The following is a 25,298-nucleotide window of genomic DNA, read 5'->3' on the forward strand; positions in this document are numbered from 1 at the left end:
TATCAATCACAGAAAATAAAATAAGGCTGTTAGGAGTTTCCAATTACTCAAACAAGAGAACCAAATTTGTTCCCTGATTTTTAAGGGCAATTTTAGCCACAGTAAGGCACCTTGCTACAAAAAAGTGTAATTTCACTGGTTACATTGTAAGAAGTTTTATGTAAGGAGCCTGAATTTAAGGAGTTTTGGCTTGTTAAATTGCTATGATCAAATGAAATTGAAAAATCATTGATGAGCGTCCAAAATTGACAATAATCAATCAGGGACCAATAGCTTTAACTTGAATTTGTAAAATTTGGACATCGGGACCTTGACTATAAGACACTATATTTGACTATGCCATGGGCACACATTCTATCAACATACCGGGACCTCTAGCGTGGCCTCGGACTTGGAGAATTTAAATAGCATGACATGTGTGGCCCCGGCAAGGGTGAGGAGGCGGCTCTCCTGGTCCAGGTAGATCATGTAGATGGCAAATGGATCATCCTCCTGTCCCTCTAACACTCGGTTCTTAGGCTTCTCAAACAGTTTGGCAGTCTTCAGCTTGTATAATACTTGTAAAGTCACTGAAATATACACAAAATACTTGTTACATCAATGTAATATACACACTATACTTGTAAGGTCACTAAAATATATACACTATATACTTGTAACGCCACTGAAATATACACATACTTATAACGTCACTGAAAACACACAATATACTTAAAATCAAGTCTAAATTCCCTTAAGTCATGCAGTTATCTCAAATTTTTCTGTCAATTACATTTTCATTTACATTCAAGCATCATTATGCTATTTTTCAATTAAAATAACTCTTTGAAAATCCACTTAAAAATAAATTAAAAGACTTTCATTGAACTATAACCTAATGAGAATTCTAAAATGCTTATATAGACAACAAAACTAAGTCAATGCGAAAATTGATCCCTTTTTCACATGATTTACCGAAGAGCCCTAGAGTTGTAATAAAAACATGAACAATACCTGCAGATGCATCCCAGAATTTGACTGTCCCATCTGCATGACTGAAAATAATTGAAACAGTCAACAATTGGTTGCAATCAAGCATGTCCTACACATCTCACTATCTAAGTACATAATTGAATTAAAATTTATCTTAGGAATTTTAAGATAATCTTCGATAAAAACGTAAAGATTCCTGGGGTGTTTTTCCGGAAAAATTACACAGACAATTTGATAAGGTGATTCTACCCTCTAAATGAACATACTTTGCAATCATGCTGTTTTCCCCAAAATGATAAATTTACCTTCATCTTTCCCTCAAAAATAAAGGGTAAGGGCCCATTCCCCCCCCCCCCCCACCCCCCAAAGCCAAAGAAATAGTCCCTAGATATTTAAGAAAAAACTTATGTTTGATGAATTAAGTTCCAGTGATGGGTGGGCGATAGAAGGGGGTAGTTTTTGTGCAAAAGGGCCCTGAAAAGTTTTCAAATAAGACTCAATGGTGAACTTTGGCGTATTTTAGCAATTAAAAAAACACCAGCAGGCTGATCATTATACACCCATCAAAGAAGCTATCAGTACATTGGACTTAATTTCAGACAATTCAAAGAAAGAGAGAGATATCATGACTAAATTTGGTAAGGATTAGAAAAGAAACAGTCAAATTAGAGTCAATTAAGTCAAATTTAGATACTTTGAGGGCCATAAAATAACTCAGTAGTAGGTTAGTTATCAAGCATGGGCAAAATACATGTCCAGTCAAGATTGAAAATAAGATTGATGAAGATTGGTTATGCAATGGTCTTTGAAGAGAGTGGATGAGACCAAATTTGTCAAATCTCAACAATTGAAGGGCCATAACACAGATGTACAAAAACAACAACAACAGGGGTCATCTACTGGTATTAGGCAACCTTCCATTTAAGTTTCATCGGCCTTCATCAAACCAATCTGAAGTTTTGGAGCAGACACTGTTTTCCTTAAGACTGTCGAGCTACTGAACTAATAGTGGTCATCTTCTGGTCAAGTTTCATGGTCCTTAATCAAACTGTTCTAAAGTTATTGAGCAAACAAAGTTTTCATAAGAGTTGAACCTGAGGATCATTTACTAGCAAGAGCCACCTGTCAGTGAAGTTTCATGGTCATATGTCAAAATGTTTTCGAGTTATTAAGACAAAAAAATTTTTTCTAAGAGTGTTGACATTAAACTTTAACCTTTAGAACAAAAGGGGTCATCTACTGATCAAAGGGCAACCTACCACTGAATTTTCACAGACCTAGGTTAAACCAATGTCAACAAAACAAGATTATTGCCTACTAAAATAAGGGTAAAAAAATGGCCAGCAAGGCCAATGCAACTAAAATAAAGAACAGTATGAGACAAATAGTGAAGAATTACCCAGTGACAACTATTTCAGGATAACTACAGGTTGATGCGCCCCACTCGCCTCCCTTTATAGGCCAGCGCTGAAAACATACAGGCATGTTAACATTATTATACAATAAAGTACAATGACATAAATGTTTCAAGTAAGGAACATACTTATTGTGAGGTACATAAGATGGGTCCATTTTGCAAAAACCTTAATGATTAAGATTATAACCTACATCTGAAACCAATGAAATCACCTATCAGCCTTCAGTGTGTACGACATTTTATTGTTATGAATTTCAATTTTACAACTTTTCAGACAAGAGTCAGTTTGAACAAATTGTGTAAAATCTTAATACTTAAAAAGGGCTCGCTTTGCTCATTCCACCCTTCTTAATCATGGAGGTTTTAAAGAATGGGTTCTTCCTATTTCTAGAATTTCTATTTCAAGCACGGATCTATCATGAGTATGGTGCCATACTCACCAAGTCTTCCGAGGCTGGCACCAGTGACCTGCATGTACCTACCTGTAATGCCACATTCACCTCACCAATAATCCGTCTATTTCATTACATTTTCTATGCATACAGCAAATCATCATTGCATAAAAAATGACATGGAAACAAAGATTTTAAAACCCAATTTTAAACAACAACTGTGATTTGCTACAGTGCAGAGAACCCACTCACGAAATCCACACTTAAATCCACACATATTTATAAATCCAGTTGGAATATCACACTTGGCACACCTTTTCACTAAAGCCGGAGCGTTTCTGTTTTGAGGACCCGACAGAGTAGAGGGCGGGTATAAGGTCCGTTTGACAGTCGGCAAAGTATTGGCACGCGGTAACGGGGGATTCATGAATGTCCATGGGGTACGGATTTTCAAAACATGGGTACCTGAAAATGTACACGGCTCTTGAGCATATCTAGAAACAGTATTTTATTCAAAGTAACGGGTCAACATCTGTAAAAATTGCAATTTTCAATCTAAAGTTAAACTGTTCAAAAAGTTGTAGGGCCTTAAATAAGCTTATCTTGATCTTAAAGAATCTGAACATCGACAATGAAAATGTCATGTCCATTAAGCCATTTCAATTCATTGTTCTGACCTGCCAAGCATTAGCAAGCCTTATTATGGAACTTCTGAATACAGCAGCATTAAGTATGAATATATTGCTGCATGAATATAACTCATTCATAAATGTTTTAGAATGTTAGAAATGTCTAAATGACAAATCAACAGGGAAACGTCCCTGAAAGTAATCTTTAAAATCTGCAGCAGGAAACTTAATAGTTGAATGTAACCTTAGACTGATGTATCCAATCAACTATAGAAATTTCTTTGAAAATGTTAACAAAACAAGTTGTGCATTATACACAAGAGCTGCAGGAAATGTGCAGCAATCCATCTTACCCTGGAGAAGTGAGATCAATAACAACAAGGTCATTCTGCAGAAGGACTACTATTGCATAAGGGTCTTGGAAATCTGAAACGAGGAACATACATATCAATATTTGTAACAAAGGACAAAAAAAACTCATGCAATTATCTGAATACCTAGTGCGCCATAAACACCATATGTTATTATCACTGGAGTACGAAAACTTTTAAACAGAAGATGACTCCAAAAACATTAAGACTAACATTGTGGCCAAGTTTCATATCATATTGCTCACCTGAGTGAACTACCAAAATACAGTTAACTGTCTGTTATTCAAGTATGATCAACCTGGATTGTTGAGTATCATTGTATAAAGTCTCAATGCAATACACCAAGAAGTTGCTGAAGTATTAAATTATGTGTGCTTACATGCAAAACCTTAACCAGAAGTTGAATAATAGTGGCATTTGCATTACATTCAAATTAGAGTTATCTAACTTCATTAATTAAGTAGGTTGGATAGTTGATAACACATATCTGAAGTAGCAATGCAATACACAATGTATTTGCTGAGATAATGAGTTAAAGTACAGGTGCTTACATGCAAAACCTTAACCAAGGTGTGACACAGACCCTAGGGTGAGTAGTATAGCTCTCCTTATTCTTCCAATAGTTAAGCTAAAAATGGCCTAAACAAGCATTGGTGTAACACAAGGTAGTGATGGTAGTTCTAATATAGCCTCTCTTACTACATCATACAATAGTATTCAGACCTGTCACAAAAGCCCTCTACTTACCATTTTGCCAGGGAGTTTCACACATGACAACAAAGTCTATGACGGTGTGTTCCATTTCAAGAACGGTTGTGGTTTTCCCCGTCATGACAGTGATACAGGGGGTCCTTCCTGCACGGTCATATGACATCCCGCCAGAGAATATCACCAGCGGATCACTGAAACAAGCAGCATGGGGCATTGTTAAAAAATACATGGTACTTGCATTGGGATTTTAATTGAATGTATATGAGCCGGTCAATGTATATGAGCCGGTTGACCAATCAAATGTATTTCAGCCAGTTGACCAATCAAATGTATTTCACCCAGTTGACCTTATGTCCAAACATTTACTGGTTCTTGGACATGATTTTATGTAGATACTAACAAGAACACTAGAGTGTTATTTTTTGTAGTACACAAAAATTGGTATGTCTTAGCAAACATTGAGCAGACGTTTCTAGAATCTCAACACTCTGACCTTTACAATTCCTTAAGCAGTCATAAAGTTTGCTAAGAACATTATTAACACATTGTTCTAAATCTTTATTTAACCTTTAAGTCTGTAGAAGAGCTTTGTCATGACCTTCCAGCTTTAACATCAATGGTCAAAAAGCTCTTCACTGGGTTATTATCAAAAGCAAAATTGACATGATTTATTGATGGACACATCTGTTCAAAAGGAGTTTGTTAAAGTACTTGATTATATAACCTTCATCAGATAAAGCTGATCACTTTATGGTCTATAGAAATACACATGAAAGGCATTCATAGACAAAGAGGAACTTGGAGCCAGGGTGAAAGCCTGTTTACATCTGTACAATCAGGCCCTAAGGAATAAGGCCCACACATAAGCTAGTATTTGATGAGTGCCTTTAACTAGAATGTTAAATTTTGATAACTGGTGACTACAATATAACTTTGATATCATTTGATAGGTATTTTCTTGCTGATAGCAAAGCATATATAATGGTATACAGTTTGTATCTTTGTTCTCTACTTCAACTGAAATCAGATGTAAATTATTCATAAAGCAATATTTGAAAGCCAAATAACTTACTTGTTATATTACTTTTAGTAAATAATTTTTTTTTTCTTTTTCTGCACACAAAGATGATATAAACACAGTATGGCTCCACCAGGCAGCTACAGTTCACATATGTGTGGGCCTGATACCTTAACTTGGAATAATGACAAGTAAATGTCACCCACAATATGCCACCATAATCTCAACATTCATCTACATAAAACCTATAAACTTGCAAATTTCCTGCACATTAGGAGGTGTTATGATATATTGAAAATACTGAATAGGCTCTTGGCACAATATCTGTGGGGTTTTCTGATTCAAACTATCGGATTTTATGTAGTGCATACATTTCATCAAAACTAGAGGAGGAATAGAAGAAGAAAGCTTAATGCATTCGTTGTATCTCCTTATATAAAAGATTAAAACTTCTGGTTGCAATATTTCATATGTTACATAGCAATCATCCTCAGTTTATACTATTTTATATTAGCTTGATTGTGATAACAGCGTTGAGCCGGCATGAATAACTCTTGAGTCTGTTTCCTGGGTAGAAACCAATATTTTTGGAGGGGTTTTATGAAAAGCTAAAACAATATTCGCCTAGTGGGGATCAAACTCATAAACTCTTGGGTAAAAAGAGGAAATAATCATTCTTGAGTAGAATAGAAACAGAAAACAGTGTTAATTTAGTATAACAAGAAATGGAAGTCATATACTGTGAAATCATTAATGTTCGTGGGGCATTAATGTTCGTGGTTTTCGTGGGTTGGGTGATCCACGAATTCAAGATCCCTCGAAATATAAACCCTTTATTCACTTTTTCAATTGCCTTGTTACGTACATACTCTAGTATATCATTTACAGAGGTCGCAGTATACAGTGTTAAAACCTGTCTCACTGTATAACTTACGATCATTATTCTGTTAACAAATAATGAACCAAATCAATTAAATGTGTTTTATGCAGCAAATGACAGTTATAAGCACGTGTTTAAACGTGTGCTGTTAATGAAAATCTCCAAGTTTACAAGATGTGCGTGATGAGTGTCCATACTCGATTTTTTTATTTAATGAAATAATTAATCGATTACTAGTACATTGAAGGTTACTAAGCACCGAACGTGACAATATACGCATCTTTTCGGTGTTTTCACAGTTTGCAAAATTCTTAATTGGCATTCAATGGCTTCCCCTATCTATATTTATGATCAGAGTACATGTTCTTTTATTACCTTTATTCCCAATTAAATCGATAAGTGACATGGGTATATGCACTAATTGGCATGTCGTACCACATTAGCGAGTGTCATAAACCGAGTGACGCAGAAGACCAGCGCGTGGATATTATGCAGACGATCGCATCTTCGATTTTTTTTTTTCAAAAATGAAAATCCATGAATTCAAGTACCCACGAAATTATTTTTTTTCGGCAATCCACGAAATTTCATGCCCACGAACATTAATGATTTCACAGTAACTGATAAATTCTGAAGAGAAACATGCCTGTGATATTCTAATCCATTCCATGTATAAACAGTACAAGTCAAGTCAACAGAACACAGTGTTTCCTAATTACCTTGACCTCAATCCATGCCAGAAGGACCGCAACAAACTATCAAAGACATAATGAAACATAAGAGTGGGTATTGGCTAAACCCAACAGCAGGCTATCAAAGACATAATGAAACATAAGAGTGGGTATTGGCTAAACCCAACAGCAGGCTATCAAAGACATAATGAAACATAAGAGTGGGTATTGGCTAAACCCAACAGCAGGCTATCAAAGACATAATGAAACATTACAGTGGGTATTGGCTAAACCCATCAGCAGGCTATCAAAGACATAATGAAACCTTAGGCCTAAAAAAATAAATTGTGTGGTTCGGGTAACATGGTCCCCAAGAATAGGTAGGGTAGGTCGGGATTTTTTTTTTTTTTTTAGTTTGGTACAGGTTTGTTTGCTTTGTTTTTGTCCTTTTTCAACATAATTTCAGTTATATAAGGACATTGCTGAGCATCGCTGCAGTTAGGTGGTGTGTCATGTCTAGTTTTGTTGCCATTCGTCCCACACCTTCCGAAAGCAAAACATATTGATAATTAAATGTGACAATACTGACCTGCTTCAGCATCTCAAAAACATTTCTCTGCCATTCTCCAAGAAGTAAAGTTAGGAATAATTTATAAACTGTACAAATGGCAACAGACCAAGGTTTCAGTCCAAGTTTAAAAGAAAGTCACATTTTGTCAGGCACCAGCCTATGTCAGAACTCCCAGTATTTTATATTTCCTTTCTATACTAGTAGTATGTTTGTCCTGCTGCTATTTTATTTAAACTATTTTTTATGATTGCATCTGACAACATGACAAGTGAAAAGGGTCATGCCTTGTCCTGCAGTGGTGGGTGGGGTATATTAAAATTAGACGGGCATTCAATCTTATGTGTGGGAAAAGTAATACTATTATCCAAGAGACATTTTGTTCCATGGCCCCTTGTCGGATGTTGACATGTCAATCTCGGATACAGATCCCGGCTCGAACAAAAACATTATCTCTACATCTTCGAAACTCATCTTGGGTGTTATGAGCTTAAACTCCCGAAGTTCTGGAGTGTGTTTTTCGTAAGTGGCACCAAAAAAAAACAGTAGGGTCTGCGATATTTTCCAGGTAGGGTCGGGTGACCGACACACAATTTATTTTTTTAGGCCTTAGAGCAGGATTGGTTTAAACCCAACAACAAGCCATCAACCACATAATAAAACCTTAGGTTGGTGCTGGTTAAACCCGTCAGCAGACTATTAAAGAGATATTGAAACCTTAGAGCCAGTTTTAGTTAAACCAACACCAGGCTATTAAAGACATAATGAAACTTTAGAGCCGATGTTAGTTAAACCCAACAACTAGCCATCAAAGACATAATGAAAACTTAGAGCTGCTGTTGGTTAAATCCAAGAGCCAGCTTTGTATGACTGGGTATTTGATAAGTGTATAGAAGCGCTTATAATGTCTTACTATTGAGCTAGTCTTTATAATGACATGGCAAAGTGTGCCTGTGGAGCAAGAGGTTGCGGGTTCGATCCTAACAAGATGCACATTTGGCCCCAACATGGTTTTTCCACAGCATGGGTACCTCCATGTTAAGACTTTTCTGACTCACATATTACAAAATTTCATACAAGTAAGAACTTGATGAAATACAGCATTATTTGTTATATTGAAAACATTTTTTTGGTTTGTCTTTAAAGTAATGTTCCATGTTATTTCTTGTGATTTTAATTAATTGAAATAAAACAATAAATAAAGTTAAAACTAATTGTGCTGAAAAGCTGCCAATTTATTGAGAACCTGTTGTGAATATTTCCAACTGTAACGTGAACCCATAAGCAGACAGGAAACCAATGTGTCTACAAACAATTAAATATACAACATCTAAAGCATGTTATGCCTAAATTCACTTCTAAATTAGGAACGGGGTTGCAGACTGGTACAAGACAATTTCAAGGTGATAAGTTGATTTACCCATTTCTGACGGACTTCCATTCCACTTTGGTTATAGGTTTACACTGTTCGGTCTTCCCGTCTTTGCCTGGTTTAGCTGAAAGTACAAGTTATATATGAGAGCCTCTTACTGCCTTGTGTTCAAGAACACATGAATAGATAAACTGAAGCACTGTTGATGAGGGTTGTGATTTAACATACAGCTGAATGGCTGAGCTCATTTGGGCTGGAGGTCATACAGGGCATTGGCCTTCTGCTGTAGCAGCAAAACACGCCTTAAAAGATGCACTCTTACTCCCAAATAAGATCCACAATTAATAATACAGTTTTAATATTCCAGAAATGATGAATAAATGTCAAAAACCAATGGTTCTTATGAAGGATACAGAGTTTAGTTTGAAAGAAATGAGCATAAAACACGGTATTTCTACCTTAGACTTTAGTGGACCACAGTAAATCTTTTAGCATTCACCAATCTTTTAATAATTTTCCGCTTTCTGCAATTAAATACACGGCTACAATTTTGTTATCAGTAATAAACATTTTCCATAAATACATTATTTATTGAGTAGTTCAAGATGTGGGCATCATAAATCAAACCTAGGACTCTCTTGATGCAGTAAACCTAAATCCTAAACTCAAGTTTTAAGCCAAGGACTCTCATTTTGAAATTACTGTGCATACCTAAGACCCCAAAAATAAACTGTCATCAAGTGAATAACATTATTTTAGGGAGATCCCTAATTAACCAAGAATAAGGGTTACCGTATTATATCATGTATAGGACGCACTTTTTTACCTCCAATTCTCGTCTTAAAAAGTGCCTGCGTCCTTTCTATGCTATTAGAATTGCATCTGTTTTTTTCCAAGTCCATTTCAGGTCGAAAATATCGGACCGGGGAAGAACGCGGTAATAGTAAGTATCTATCATGCGTCACCGAAGAGAACAACTGACGTAGGTAAAATCACGCAAAGTTTACACATGCATATCTGTTCATGAATATGTTTAATGTTAAATCTTTGTTTAATTAATAGGAGAAATAAAATTAAATGAAAAACGTTGTTTGTTTACTTTTGTATTATAAAAGGGACGCTACTCACATAACACGGTGAGTAACGGAAAGTAATAGAATGAGTTGTATCGGTTAAATGAAAATCGGGATAATAGGCAACTACCCGTATGTCAGTTTAACATTGTTCTGGATTTAAACGTTTTTCATATATTTATGCTATACTTTGTAAAATGTTTTCATTTAAAGGGGACAAAGTAAAATTATTGTCACTATCAAGTGTTTTCAAATCGGCTAAGGTGTGAAAAACACATGCCGCCTTTAATTAGAAAAGCATACCGATAGACCAAACTGTAGCGATAATAGAGCTGTTTGTTTGTTCTAAGGGCGTGTTATTACACTTGGCCGGAGGTGTTGACATTTTGAGAACATTTCATACAATATAAGAGTGCTGCTTTTACCGCCAGTATATCATTCTCGAAAGGTTATCGTTTACGATAATCTATCAGAAAGAATACAAATTGTCAAAAGCGGTACTTTTTAGTGCCACTATAAAGAATTCTTGAAAGGTTATCATTACGATAAACCCTCACAAAGAATACAAATTGTCAAAGCGGTACTTTTAAGTGCCACTAAACAAAAAAATTCTTGAAAGGTTATCATCACGATAAACCCTCAGAAAGAATACAAATTGTCGTTAACGGTACTTCTTAGTGCCTTAACATCCTGCTTCCCAATATGGGAAAGGCACGTGCATCCTACACAGTACGTGAAAAGCTAGCCGTAATAAGCTACGCTGAAGAACACGGCAACCGAGCAGCTGGTCGGCAGTACTCCCTTAATGAAGTCAACGTTCGTAAATGGCGAAAACAGAAATCCGAACTGATGACCATGACGAAAACGAAGAAAGCAAACCGAGGCAGGGCAGCGTTCTACCCCGGTATTGAGACGGCCATCCTACAATATGTCAAGCAAAGACGAGATAGTGGCGTAGCAGTTTCAACCCTTGATGTTCACTTAGAAGCAATGAAGTTGGCCAAGAAACAGAATATTCATTCAACATTCAAGGCATCACAGGCGTGGGTTTCCGGCTTCATGAAACGACAGAATCTCTCTATCCGTCGACGTACCCACATAAGTCAAAAGCTTCCAGAGGATTATGAATCAAAGATCACAGAATTTCAACGTTTCATAATCAAACAAAGACTAAAGACAGAATACCCGCTGAGTCAGATCGGCAATGCTGACCAAACCCCACTCACGTTTGACATGCCGTCACTTAACACCTTGCATACGAGGGGGTCGAAGACAGTTACGGTGAACACCACTGGCAATGAGAAGAACCGGTTTACTGTTATGCTGGCATGTACAGCCGACGGTGGAAAGCTCCCCCCTTTCGTGGTATTTAAGAGAAAGACCCTACCCAAGGGTGTGAAATGGCCAGATCGTATACACGTTCGTGTCCAGGAAAAAGGGTGGATGGACCAGGCCATGTGCTACGATTGGCTATCGGCAGTATGGGATAAAAGACCTGGTGCTGGCATCAACCGCTCGTTGTTGGTTCTCGACGCATTTAGAGCGCACACCACACCAGGAATGAAGGAAAGGATGAAGGACACGAAAACCACATTGGCTGTTATCCCTGGTGGATTAACCTCAATACTTCAGCCACTAGACGTATCCATCAACAAACCGATGAAGGTCGCCTTGCGCCGAAAATGGAATGATTGGATGGCCGGGGACAGCCATACGTACACAAAGGCCGGGAACAGAAGAAAACCCGAACTAGAACAGATCTGCTCATGGATTGTGGAAGCCTGGGAACAGATCGACCCCAAAATCATCACACACGCCTTCAAAAAATGCTGCATATCCAATGCTCTTGATGGAACTGAAGATGACGTTCTCTGGGAGGACCATGTTAAACAAACGGACAACCAACAGACGGAGGAGGAAGAAGAAGAGGAATGCTGCGGTTTCTATAGCGATGAGACGCCGGAGATGACAGAAGAAGAAATTGAAAGATTCTTCGACAGCGACGCCGAGGACGACGAATTCGAAGGGTTTGATGCAAGCGACATCCGGATGAGGGAATGAGACTGCTATTGTTGCTATTTCTATGTGTGCTATTAATTTTGTTACTATATGTAACTACGTGTGCTGTTATTTGTTTTACTATATGTAACTATGTGTGCTATTTATTTGTCATCGCTATGCTCAAAATGTTATTTCATTCTTGCAATAAACAAAGAAACAAATATCAGTTTAGTATTTATTAAGTATGGTATTCATTAGCCTTTGTGCCATTTTCATAAACATAAAAAAAATTGACATAAAAATGGTGGTCTCCGATTTTCAGCTCCGATTTTTTCCCTGCGTCCTTTCTATCATATTAAGGGTTTTTACCCGATTTCTCGTCATATTTTTGGCCTGCGTCCTATCTATGATAGCGTCCTATACATGATATAATACGGTACAGACCCACTACTAAAAAATCCTGTGAAAGCCCCTTTACACGTTATAAAACAAGGTGTTTCACATGCTCTGTTTAGAAAGAAGAATTTAGCATTGGACCTAAACTCTGTTCTACAAACCACATGGCTTTCTGGATTTACAAGACAAAAACAAATATATTATGGCAAGTCAACAATTATTTTAGGATTTGAAATGAGAATGCACAATGGTAATAGATATCTAATAGTTGAGTCTAATGTCTATCATTAAATGTGATTTATGTTTGTATCTGATCCTTAGTATTGTAGTTATATGATAATAATATTTTTTTATTTGATATATAGTTAAGTAGATAATAAAGTATATAATAATCCATAAAAGCTATTCAATTAGAAACCAGAATATAGAGTACAGTTGTTTGTTTCAGTTTAAGATTGTAAAATTTTTATCGAGTAAGCACCAAAAGTTATACTTTACAAGTGGGGTAGCCACAAGTGAAATATTCACTTCTGGGGATCATGAGGTAAAATATATATTGCTATTTTACACTGAATCAAGATAATTTTTGGAAATGAAATTGTTAATTTCTTGTCACAGGCCTGCACAAGCTGATGTGTGTTTTGGATAGCAGAATGGCCTAAAATTTCAAAACAATGAAAAAAATCAAATTAAAATATTCACAGTTTGAAACAGTGAAATATCAATTTTATTTCTTTAATCTCAATAAATATCAGGAAAACATTTAATTACAGGATTTTTTTTCAAGAGTATAGAAGGGAAAAAACTCTAAGATAGATGGTACTGTTATAAGAAGACATGGACAACTGGCACATGACTTCACCCTGGGTTCCACCTGACCCAGACCTGGCCTGTGGCATCCACCAACGTCCATTACCAGCAACTGTCTGGCTCCATGCTCATGTAGATTTACAGGTATCATCAGGTCTCAGAGGTCCTGGATTCCTCTCAACATCTCCATAAGCACACCACAACACCACTAAGCAAGTGGTAATGTTAAGCGTCCATTTACTTCAAACTTGTACACATGACATATCACTTGTGTAAGAGTACTACGATAAAAACCATGCATATTTCGGGACACATCTTACCATGTGGTGTGATAATACTGGCGGGTTTTCCGGGGGTTTTCACGTTCCAGGTTAAAAGACTGCCGTCGGAGTGGCTGGACATGAACTGTTTGCCCTCACTGTGCCACGATATTGACCGCAGGGGCTGAAACACCAACACAGTCTCTCACACATAATATTATGCATGTTCAAATATGCCTGTTAGGCAGGCCTTAAATGAATATTTCAACATAAAAACCATGTTATCAACACAAATGTCAAATCACTGGGTAGTTACACTATTTTATTAAAGCTGGTGTCTTTATTTGTTAGTTAAGGCTATGTTTGTTAGATTTTGAAAGTAAAATTTTCAATTTAATTTGTGTCATTCACTCATATTTAACGGAAATTCTTGGTATTTTGTCATATGCTCATTGATAAGATAGTTGTTTTTATTTGCTGTTGCTAGATTTGGACATGTTTTGGTCATTATTACAAGCAAAGTGGCGCTCCTAACATTTAAACTCAACAATGTAAACTTTCCTGTAATGGCGTACAGACAGGATGGGTGTTGCTTAAATTCAGAAATCTGGCATAATGTGGGAGTAAATAAATGATGGGACTCTGAAAATGTCTGAAGTCAATACTACTTTGTCAAATTCCAATAGAGCAGACAGTTAGTCATTACTTGTAAAGTCCAAAACATTCTCAGCAAAGACAGACAATCAAATTTATTCTTTTACGAGTACATTATACACCAAATACGGTCGGACATTGTTGTTTTACAGGATGTTTACAGTGGTTTCTGCCAAGCATTCAATATTTGATGCCATTTTCATTAAGGCTTGTGTTAAATGATAGCTAGCGTATTGATTTATTCTGACTGTGGCAGACTGCTGCTAGAGGGACACTGTCAATTTTCTTACCACCTCTCCAAAACTGATTTAGCGACAAGCCATGTTGCAATCTGGACTGCCCTTACATTGACCAAGCAGGAAACAGGCTATTATTTACATTCAAGAATTACCAGGTAGTCATAATTAGGCACCTCACTATAACCATGTGGTAAATTAAGCTTTGGATAGTAGCAAAATGCTCTTCAATATTATTGATGCTTATATCAGCAAATGTTATCATGCCAAGTACTAAACTTTCAACTTACATTTCAGATACATGCAAGATTCTTGTCAAGACTTTCAGCACATGCTTTCAATATTTGCCAAGTAATTAGTTTCTGCTCACTTTTTTTCCGAGAATGGTATTCAAAAACCTATAATATTTACTAAAAACAGACTGGAGGAATTATGCTGCAATGTAACCTGCTGATTCCCTTTCTCCTGATAACCCCTGACCGAACCAGAAGTATCCATTTTCAGATTCTCTCCCTACATCGGCTAGCAAACCAAACGTCCAACCTCTCATCAACCCTCCTAGCGCTCAACCAAGGATGACATAGCCTCCGATCCAACCTCTCATCAACCCTCCTAGCACTCAACCAAGGATGGCATAGCCTCCCATCCAACCTCTCATCAAACCTCCTAGCACTCAACCAAGGATGGCATAGCCTCACATCCAACCTCTCATCAACCCTCCTAGCACTCAACCAAGGATGGCATAGCCTCCCATCCAACCTCTCATCAACTCTCCTGGCGCTCAACCAAAGATGACATAGCCACCCAACCAACACCTCATCAACCCTCCTAGAACTCAACAAAGGATGACATAGCTTCCCATCCAACCTCTCATTAACCCTACCAGAACTCAACCAAGGATGACATAGCCACCCAACCAACATCTCATCAATCCTCCTAGCACTCAACCAAGGATGACATAGCCTCCCATCCAACCCCTCATCAACCCTCCAAGCACTCAACCAAGGATGAAATAGCCTCCCATCCAGCCCCTCATCAACCCTCCTAGGACTCAACCAAGGATGACATAGCATCCAAACCAGCCCCTCATCAACCCTCCTAGCACTCAACCAAGGATGACATAGCCTCCCTACAAACCCCATCATCAAACGTCCTAGTGCTCAACCAAGAATGACAAAGCATCCCACCCAAACCCTCATCAACCCACCTAGCACTCAACCAAGGATGACATAGCCTCCCAACCAACCACATCAACCCTCCTAGCACTCAACCAAGGGTGATATAACCTTCCATCCAACCACTGATCCACCCTCCTCGCACTCAACCAAGGATGACATAGCCTCCCAACCAACGTGTCATCAACCCTCATAGCACTATACCCCCTCATCAACCATCCTAGTGCTCAACCAAGGATGACATAGCCTCACATCCAAACCTCTCATCAACCCTCCTAGCACTAAACCAAGGATGACATAGCCTCCCATCCAAACCCGTCACTAACCCTCCTAGCGCTCAACCAAGAATGCCATAGCCTCCCATCCAACCCCTCAACAACCCTCCTGGCACTAAACCAAGGATGACATAGCCTCCCATCCAACCCCTCATCAACCCTTCTAGCAATCAACCAAGACCCTCATCAACCCTCCTAGCACTCAACCAAGGATGACATAGCCTCCCATCCAAACCCTCATCAACCCTCCTAGCGCTCAACCAAGGATGACCCTCATCAACCCTCTTAGCGCTCAACCAAGAATGACATAGCCACCCAACCAACCCCTGGTCAACCCTCATAGCACTCAACCAAGGATGACATAGCCTCCGAACCAACCCCTCATCAACCCTCCCAGCATTCAACCAAGGATGACATAGCCTCCCAACCAACCCCTCGTCAACCCTCCTAGCACTCAACCAAGGATGACATAGCTTCCCAACCAACCCCTCGTCAACCCTCCTAGCATTCAACCAAGGATGACATAGCCTCCCAACCAACCCCTCGTCAACCCTCCTAGCACTCAACCAAGGATGACATAGCCTCCCAACCAACCCCTCATCGACCCTCCCAGCATTCAACCAAGGATGACATAGCCTCCCAACTAACCCCTCATCAACCCACCTAGCGCTCAACCAAGAATGACATAGCCTCCAAACCAACTAGCACTCAACCAAGCTTCTAGGTAGCTTTATGATACTATTCTGATCGTTCACCCCTCCACACCCCCCACTTAGACTAATCCTCTTTAATCCACCCCAACTCCTGCTATTGCCCTGTCAAACCCAACCCTACTTACCTCTGCGGCCTGATGTCGACAATCTGCTGACTTGTTCTTCAGGTCCCAGAAGATGATGGCACCACACTCAAACCCTATCAGCAACTGAAATATTACGCAATAATTGTAGTTTATAATTTATAAATCTATTTGAGCTCAATTTCAGCTTTTATGAATCACTCTCGAGTCCGCTAACTGGGGAGACAGTTTACTAGAAACCACCAGTGCTGGGCACATAATCACATCATCAGTCTGAGTTTGACACAATTTTTTGATTTGATTCATTTATGTCAAACCTGACAAAAGGAGAATACATAAATGAAACTTGACCTATGTAACATAAATAGCAATGGTCAAAATGAATGCTTTACTCTTCATTATTTTATTGAAAAACCAAGATTTGTAGTTTTGACTATTTTAGTCTCAAACTCAGACTCCAGGTGTTGTGTTGTTTTCAAAAGGAACTCTATTATCATTGTTTGGTTAGAAATTATAATTTAAACATAGGCGACAGATTCATCAGCTGCATGAATAATTTAGTAGCATAATAAATATATTCTTTTGAGAAATGTTGATGATAATGGGAGGGGTCAGGGTCCCCACTTTATTTTATAGTGCCATTTGACATATATATAAGACTAATTCAGCATCGGAAGTAAACAAAAGTCCAGAAGTCCCAAAACCAATGAATATGTTTCAGACAACTTGATTTTGAGTTTAGGAGCCCGACTCCTTGATATAAATATACCATAATCGTATCAAAAAGGTTTGTCAAGGACTGGTATTCATTTCTTAATTAACACTGACATAAAACATACAAAAAAAAACCAGAACTTCATTAAACCAATCAGCTGGTATTCAAATAAAATACTAATCTGCTCAATGCAGCGGTCACACTTAACGCTGTTTAAATCAAATTTTATAACTGAATAACACCTTAATTATTGGCTTGTGCTTAACGGTAGATATCCCAACACCCTTTATAACTGCTGTGAAATAGCTAATAAGGTTTAATAACCTAAGATTATCATAAAACTTGACTGTTGGAACACAGGCCACAAAAAAAACAGGTTTTATGACATGTCGTGTGCCAGGATTAAGCAAATTGCGATGATTAAAGCTTGTCTGAGTGCCAACTCAGCATTTGAAGGGATGTAGGCACTGACATCCCAAATTGGCCTTGGGGAAATACTTGCTTTCACATATTGGGCCATTGAAAGAAAAACACATCTTGCAAGTTAAACAAGCAAGACCAAAGAAATGCATAAAACGTTGTATCAAAAAGTAGCCTATTCCATGAGACAATCTATCAGCCAAGTCAAACACATGTCATCAAATGAAAAGTCCATTTTTCTGTTCTGAAGATCTTATAAAGGAAAGACCGTGTTTGCACATTTCAAATTGATGAAATAAATCTCATTAGGGGTCTCTCTCGGCCTCGTCATGTAAACAGTGACCAATCAATTCTATCCTCTTGTCTCGTCAGATGATAGGCTAAAAAGGCCAAAAGTCAACATTAAAACAACAATACCCACTTAACAAGGACAAAGCTGCCGTCACACAGGGGAAAGCCGTGTTACTGAGGTACTGAAGAATATAATAAGATTTTTTGAATGGTTTTGTTTCAGCCATTATGCTCACTCTGCTGTTTTGAGTTTGTTTCTTCTTTTAATATTTTAATTGTTTGTCTATGGGGTTTTTCCACATAAGCCTTGTTGTTTTAAGGTCAACTATGAGGTGTACAATATGGATTGAGCTCCAACAAACCTCAAAACAAAAGTGATAAATAGATATGTAACACTACATTTAATAAAAAGTTTCCTTTCAGAACAGCTGAATATGCATGATATTTTGTACATTTAAGCTGAACTCTCACAGATTGACCATTTTGACAACTTTTTATATTCCTGGTCTGGAATGAGCCAAATTTTGCGTAAATGTCTAAAAACCGGCAGCTGATAAAGATCAGATAGCAGTTTCTAATATTCACTCTTGAAAATTTATGTTTAATTTTACTTAAGCATTAAGAAAAATGAAATTTTCTGCAATTGAGATCTGTTCTATGGTGGGTTATCTTATATGGCTTAATTGAAGGCATTGAAACCAAAATCAGCTGATTCGGAGACAAAAAATGAGAAAAAGTTGTCAAAATAGGGCAATCTGTGAGAGTGCAGCTTTAAAGCAAAAATGATTAATTTACAGAATTATAGTTAAACAACAGTTTGCTTTTGAAGGAAATATGTTCAATATTTACTGCCACATTTAAATGTCTACTGCTATTGAAAGAACATTTATGATACACTTCATAATTGCATGTACACTGTACGAAATATTGAATGTTGATGTATGTTGTAATGGCCATTTGGAATGGCTCTAGCCCCAATTGGTCCCTCTTTTCAGGGGCAAATAAAACGGGTCCTCCAGGCCTCAAAAAAGAAAGACAACTTATTTATAGTTCAACTGTCTTATAAATGTGCTACAGTGAATTTGTTTTCAAAAATAAGGCTTTAGACTTTGGGCCACAAATCCCCTGATAAGGAACATATTTGTTCAAAATGACAAACACACTGTGCAAGCCTATAGCCTCCTTACTGTTGTTGTTTAAGATCTAAACTATAAACAACATTATAGAGATTTCCATGCTATAATCAATCTCCCCACATCTAAATCAATATCAGCAGCTCCAGCCACACAATCAGTGTCAACTGAAAGCCTTCACAAACAGAGATGGCACCAGCTCAATATTATTTTTGCCCAAATTTTAACATTTCAATCAATAGTCGCTGCACTGGGATACTCATACTGGCGATAATCTGTAAAACTTGTGATAACATCTCTTACTGTATTTTTTTTCTAAAAGAGAGATTCACTCTTCTTTTTGAGTAAAGTCGAAACATCAAGGATGCACATAGTCTCATTATTGGTATAGGAAACAGACATATCCATTCTAAATAAAATTGTCAACCCTCTCAGGAGTTTAACCTGACACTGTAGTTTTTGGAAAGTTCAGAGTTGAGAAGGGGCAATAACTCCATCAATAATTGTCAGTTTGTAACAAAATTCAAACTTGACTTAATTGTATAGTGATAAACATGTGTTCCAAAAATTATTTTAACTTGTTAACTCTTTTATGGGTTATTGTTCATACAAAAGTAACAGATTGACTGACCGACTAACTGATGGATAAGCTCACTCCTAAAATCACCCACAAACAGTGTTTTGAAGGGGTACAATAAAATAATATTTATTTAGAATCTAACCCTACGTCAGAGCTTTGATATTTGATATGTAACTTAAATCAGAGCATTTATGAAGTTTAACAAAAGAATATACAAAATCCAAGTGCATGACATTGTGTGTTGAACTCTGTTTGTGTGGGGCTCTGTTGATTGGTTAAAAGATATGAATGAAAATCATCATGTCTAACCATTTACCACATAAAACATGATTATCATGTAACATGTCAATATTCCTTTTAAACTTTTAAGTGATTGTTGATAAATAATAAAATGATATTGACAAAAACAAGGGCACCACAAGCAAACACTTATCTGTTGTATCAAGGGGCATAAAATACCAATCTGAGCCAGAGTTAGGGGCATAAATTACCAATCTGAGCCAGAGTTATGGGCATAAATTACCAATCTGAGTCAGAGTTAGGGGCATAAATTACCAATCTGAGCCAGAGAATGGGGCATATTTTACTAATTTTAGCCAGAGTTAGGGGCATTAATTACCAATCTGAGCCAGAGTTAGGGGCATAAATTACCAATCTGAGCCAAAGTTAGGGGCATAAATTACCAATCTGAGCCAGAGTTGGGGGCATTATTTACCAATCTGAGTTAGAGTTAGGGGCATGAATACCAATCTGAGACAGAGTTATGGGCATAAATTACCAAGCTGAACCAGAGTAAGGGGCATAAATTACCAATCTGAGCCAGAGTTAGGAGCATAAATTTCCAATCTGAGCCAGAGTTAGGGGCATTAATTACCAATTTTAGCCAGAGTTGGGGCATTAATTACCATTTTTAGTCAGAGTTAGGGGCATAAATTACCAATTTTAGCCAGAGATAGGTGCATTAATTTCCAATTTTAGCCAGAGTTAGGGGCATGAATTACCAATCTGAGTCAAAGTTTGGGGCATAAAATAACAAATTTAGCCAGATTTATGGGCATAAATTACCCTTTTTTATAGGGGCATTAGTTTTAGACAAATTTTAGCCAAAGTTATCGAAAAAGGTGTAAACTGATAGTAAACATCTTTACCAAGTTCCATGTTAATGGCTTTAATGGCCAACATTTAAGTTTTGGCATTCTGATGAAAACAAAAATGCCAACGTCACCATGAGCAGTGGACGTAATTAGCGCAAGGTGGCAAGCCCTCCACTGGAAAAATGCTTTCTCAGCTTTTTGGATTTTATATTGAATTTGCTTGTTAAACAAGAGGCCCAAAAGGGCCTATGCTCTACTGGCATGGCTTTTGTGGTCATATCAATCCAGAGCATGCATGCATGGGTAAAAGGCAACAGACATATACTTTATGTTTTGTGTTTGGGTTACCTGAAAACGTAGCACGTTCAACATCTGAGCCCAGAAAGTATTGTAAGCAGATTAGTTGCATGAACTATTTTAATATGTGCCAAGTAAAAGTCACCTGACAAAAAAAAATGCTTTCAAAACTGTACTCATAGTAAAAATTTCTGTAGTTTTAAAAGTTAAAAAAAGTTGGTCAAAAGGTCAAAGTCAAGGGCATCCTAGGACAACATTGATCAATTTGAACAAACATTCACAATCAATTGTGCTGAGATGGATGCACGAACACACAAAAAGATTTTCAAACCTTTCCAGATTTATGTTTACCAAACCTGTGAACCCTGGGTGTGGCCAGTAATGACACCAGGTGCATAACTTAAACATTCACAACCAATTTTGTTAAGATGAATGCGCAAACTACAGAACTTAAAGCTAAAAAATGGCCTTTGGGCTTTCAACAAGAACAAGGCAGAGTAATTCACAAAATCAACTGCAGAAGCAAAAAGCAAATTGTCTCTCAAAATCCTAGACTTGCAAATATCTCCCTTAACTCTAGACTTGAATTTACATGTACATGTAAACTTGGCTAAAAATAGAATTCGCTCATGCAGACCTGGCTAAAAATGGTTTTCGAAAGGAACCGAGCTCCAATGGATATCTAGATACTGTACAAGTTTCATCGAGATACAATCAAAACTGAAGACTGTATCGTGTTCACAAGCAATTGTTTACAGACGCACGAACGAACGACCGCACGGATGCACATACTACGTACACATTACCATCGCATAAGCTCTTCTGGCCTTTGGCCAGTAGAGCTAAAAATGATATGCCAAGCAATAGCGCTAGTTTAAGAATCTGGAATTGTTCATAGAAAAGTTTAACTTCTAAGACCGCATGACACTACCACACTTTCTCAACAGATGAAATCCCCAACAATATCCAATGCAATGTCTCAGGGAACAGATATAACAATTCTTCTCAGATTGCGGTGTAAGATGCCAAGTAAAATATTAGAAATTCAAATGCAGATCATTAACTAACACTTTACCACTTCCTATAGCTGTAATGTTGCACTTGTCTTAATAATTTATTGCTAAATATCTGAAATTATTGACCAAGATGAGAGAAAACTTAAGAAGACAATGGGAATCAATACTGCAAAATGCAATATCTTAAACTATTAAACAAGCAAATTCCGTACAAATACTGAAGGTCTTACACTTGTCTATGATTGATTATAAGGAATTCTTGAAAAGGAACAACAATGTTATGTGAAACGCACTAAACAAATAATCATCAGAATTGCACAGTTAAATGTATAAATGAAAAGCATACATTCACGTGTGGGTAATTGAACAGTACAACAAGACACATTAATGCCAACATTCTTCCTTAGCTACCCTTACACAGACACACTGGGGACAGTCATACAAATATATGGGAAGACCACTGTTGACTATGGACAAAGAAAAACACAATATTTCCTTTCCATCAACGATTCCTTGAGAACTTTGTTTTTAAACACAACTGGATCTCAGATGAATGAAGAAAAGAAAACCTGGTAACCCAAACTATGTTTGTGTAAAGATAGAGGATGGATAAAACGATTTCCAACAAATACTGTCTGCAAACTCTAGCTCTGTTTTCCATTTTTAGGCTGTATGAGAAAGTCACAACATGAAGATCTTGTCAGGAACAATAATTAGACATAAGACTTTAAAACCACATAGTATAAGACAATAAATCAACATTGGTGTAATTTTTCAAGCTAATCATCTTTTTCAACTGCTTGCACATTTCAAATACTCAAATTGAAACTCTTCAGTATCTAAAGTTACAATTATCACTAAAATTAATAGTTCCTGGTAATGGCCTTTACAATAATTTCACCAAGTAAGGTCTGTGTTTTCTTGAATATAATTATTATTTGAAATGACCCAACTGGAATGGAAACTGGACAGTTCACAGACAGTGTGGTGAACAAACTGCCCACTTTCAGACAATAACAATTAGCACTCCTAAAAACTGCTGTGTCATTAACCTGGCAATAGCCTTAAAAAGCAAAGAATTTGAACAAGTAAATATTTTTTTGTCACCTTACAAATGTTGACAATTTTCACAACTTTATTTACGAAAAACGCCTCAAAGGACCCCCACACAGTTAATGTCCCCAGCAGCATTAGTAGATGTGAACATACAAACAGTTGTTATCACTTAACACAGTAAGTATTGGCAAAAGCTTTCTACCAGGGCTTCTAAAAACCGGCAATTTGCAGGTCTGGACCGAATTTGACCAAGCCAGACCGATTTTAGTTTCAAAAAGTGTAAAAAAAATCGGTCCGAAATTTCCTAAAAAAAATTGTAATTTCGGTCCAAAACGACTAAGTCAGTAAAAGATGTAGAAATTGTAATACACAAACATTCATGGGTCATTCACACATTCAAAACTACATTCAACAGGTCATAAAAATGTCTTGGTTACCATGAGACCGATGCGACCAGCTGCTTTTTCCGCTTCGCTGATCACTCTATAGCCTATCTTTTAATTAGCAGACGCTTGCAATCGGTCCAATCACGTGTTTTGGTATAAGCAGAAGACACAATTAAACTATGTGTTAATTATCTGCTTGCAGCTTTCCTGATTAAGTGTTAAAATCGGTCCATATTTTCACATGGCAATGTGCTATGTCGTCGTCGATCATTACATGATATCCGTTTGTTGATTACAAAACGGTTAAATTTAAATTGTTATAAAGAACCATTGCTGGTTAAAAACGGCTTTAAAGATAAATGCATGTCATTGTTAATCCGTGAAAGCATTAAAATACCGAATTAATTAACGTAATAATATATAGGATATCAACAGCGATACGCTTGATTAACTACATTGTCTGACAGCTGAGTCCGCCGCTTACGTCATATTTATTTGCAGTAATGAAAAAATCGTTGTCGATATCACACTTTAAGCTTGTTGCCCTCGATTAAAAATCTAGATATATACTATTATTCAAGATTATCAGTTGATTGTTGACCCACTAAAGAAGCATTAAGCAAATAAATCATGTTTCACTTTTTGTCGTCTGACCGCTTCCCGACAGCCAGTTAATTACGATCGCAGTCTTTCTTGTTAGAAACGCCGCAGAACTTGATGAGAATCTCATTTGAATTAAACTTGTATCAATGACTAACCGAATCAGCTATGCTGGCTCTAGAGCTCTCTTATGAATTGCCACATCGCAAAAAATATTGACAGAAAAGACGTTGCGAAAATGTATGACATTTCTATAAAATCGGACTATTGAACAGGTCTTTCTTTTTTTGAGGGGGGGGGGGGGATTTTGTTATTTTTTTGTTATTTTTTTTTTGGGGGGGGGGGGGGGGGGGGGTCGTTGCCGATTGAGGTTCCAAAGTTTTAGAAGCCCTGCTTACTACTGTTATGAATTTACAGAATAAGCTCTCTAATTCAAGTCTCTACTATAAATGCAAATATATTTTCCATCCGTGTAATCCCAATCTCCAATGTAACCCATCTCACCCATGTAAGCGACCTACCCTCCCTGTTTTACAACCCTCGCCAGTTTAACTACCCTCACCCATGTGACCTCCATGTAATCCCTCTTGTAACTCCTCTCCCTATGAAACAACCATCCCCTTGTAACCACCCTCACCCATGTGACTCCATGTAATACCCCTGCGTAACTCCCCTCCCCATGTAACCACCCTCACCAGTGTAACCACCCTCACCCATGTGACCCCCATGTAATACCCCTGCGTAACTCCCCTCCCCGTGTAACCACCCTCACCAGTGTAACCACCCTCACTCATGTAACCCCCATGTAATACCCCTGCGTAACTCCCCTCCCCGTGTAACCACCCTCACCAGTGTAACCACCCTCACCCATGTGACCCCCATGTAGTACCCCTTTGTAACTCCCCTCCCCATGTAACCACCCTCACCAGTGTAACCACTCTCACTCATGTTACCCCCATGTAATACCCCTGCGTAACTCCCCTCCCCGTGTAACCACCCTCACCAGTGTAACCACCCTCACCCATGTGACCCC

At 37.7% G+C, this 25,298-nt stretch overlaps 1 protein-coding gene across 11 annotated transcripts in view; it reads right to left on the reverse strand.

The window, feature by feature from the left end:
• The window catches only part of LOC128236637 (syntaxin-binding protein 5-like), an 81,760-nt gene that overhangs the window by 33,743 nt on the left and 22,719 nt on the right, over positions 1–25,298 (reverse strand). For 8 of the 11 annotated variants that reach the window (XM_052951626.1, XM_052951625.1, XM_052951632.1 and 5 more), the window contains exons 7-16: positions 16,720–16,803; positions 13,602–13,725; positions 9,050–9,125; positions 7,110–7,145; positions 4,529–4,683; positions 3,764–3,836; positions 3,096–3,246; positions 2,372–2,439; positions 994–1,034; positions 367–569 (exon numbers count right to left, since the gene is read on the reverse strand). In XM_052951626.1, coding sequence (XP_052807586.1) covers positions 367–569; positions 994–1,034; positions 2,372–2,439; positions 3,096–3,246; positions 3,764–3,836; positions 4,529–4,683; positions 7,110–7,145; positions 9,050–9,125; positions 13,602–13,725; positions 16,720–16,803 — 1,011 coding nt within the window. The remainder of the gene's footprint in view (positions 1–366; positions 570–993; positions 1,035–2,371; positions 2,440–3,095; positions 3,247–3,763; positions 3,837–4,528; positions 4,684–7,109; positions 7,146–9,049; positions 9,126–13,601; positions 13,726–16,719; positions 16,804–25,298) is intronic. The other 3 variants (XM_052951628.1, XM_052951627.1, XM_052951623.1) reach the window with 1 other exon arrangement.

The sequence above is a fragment of the Mya arenaria genome, chromosome 6 (assembly GCF_026914265.1).
Source record: "Mya arenaria isolate MELC-2E11 chromosome 6, ASM2691426v1".
NCBI classification, from domain to species: domain Eukaryota; kingdom Metazoa; phylum Mollusca; class Bivalvia; order Myida; family Myidae; genus Mya; species Mya arenaria.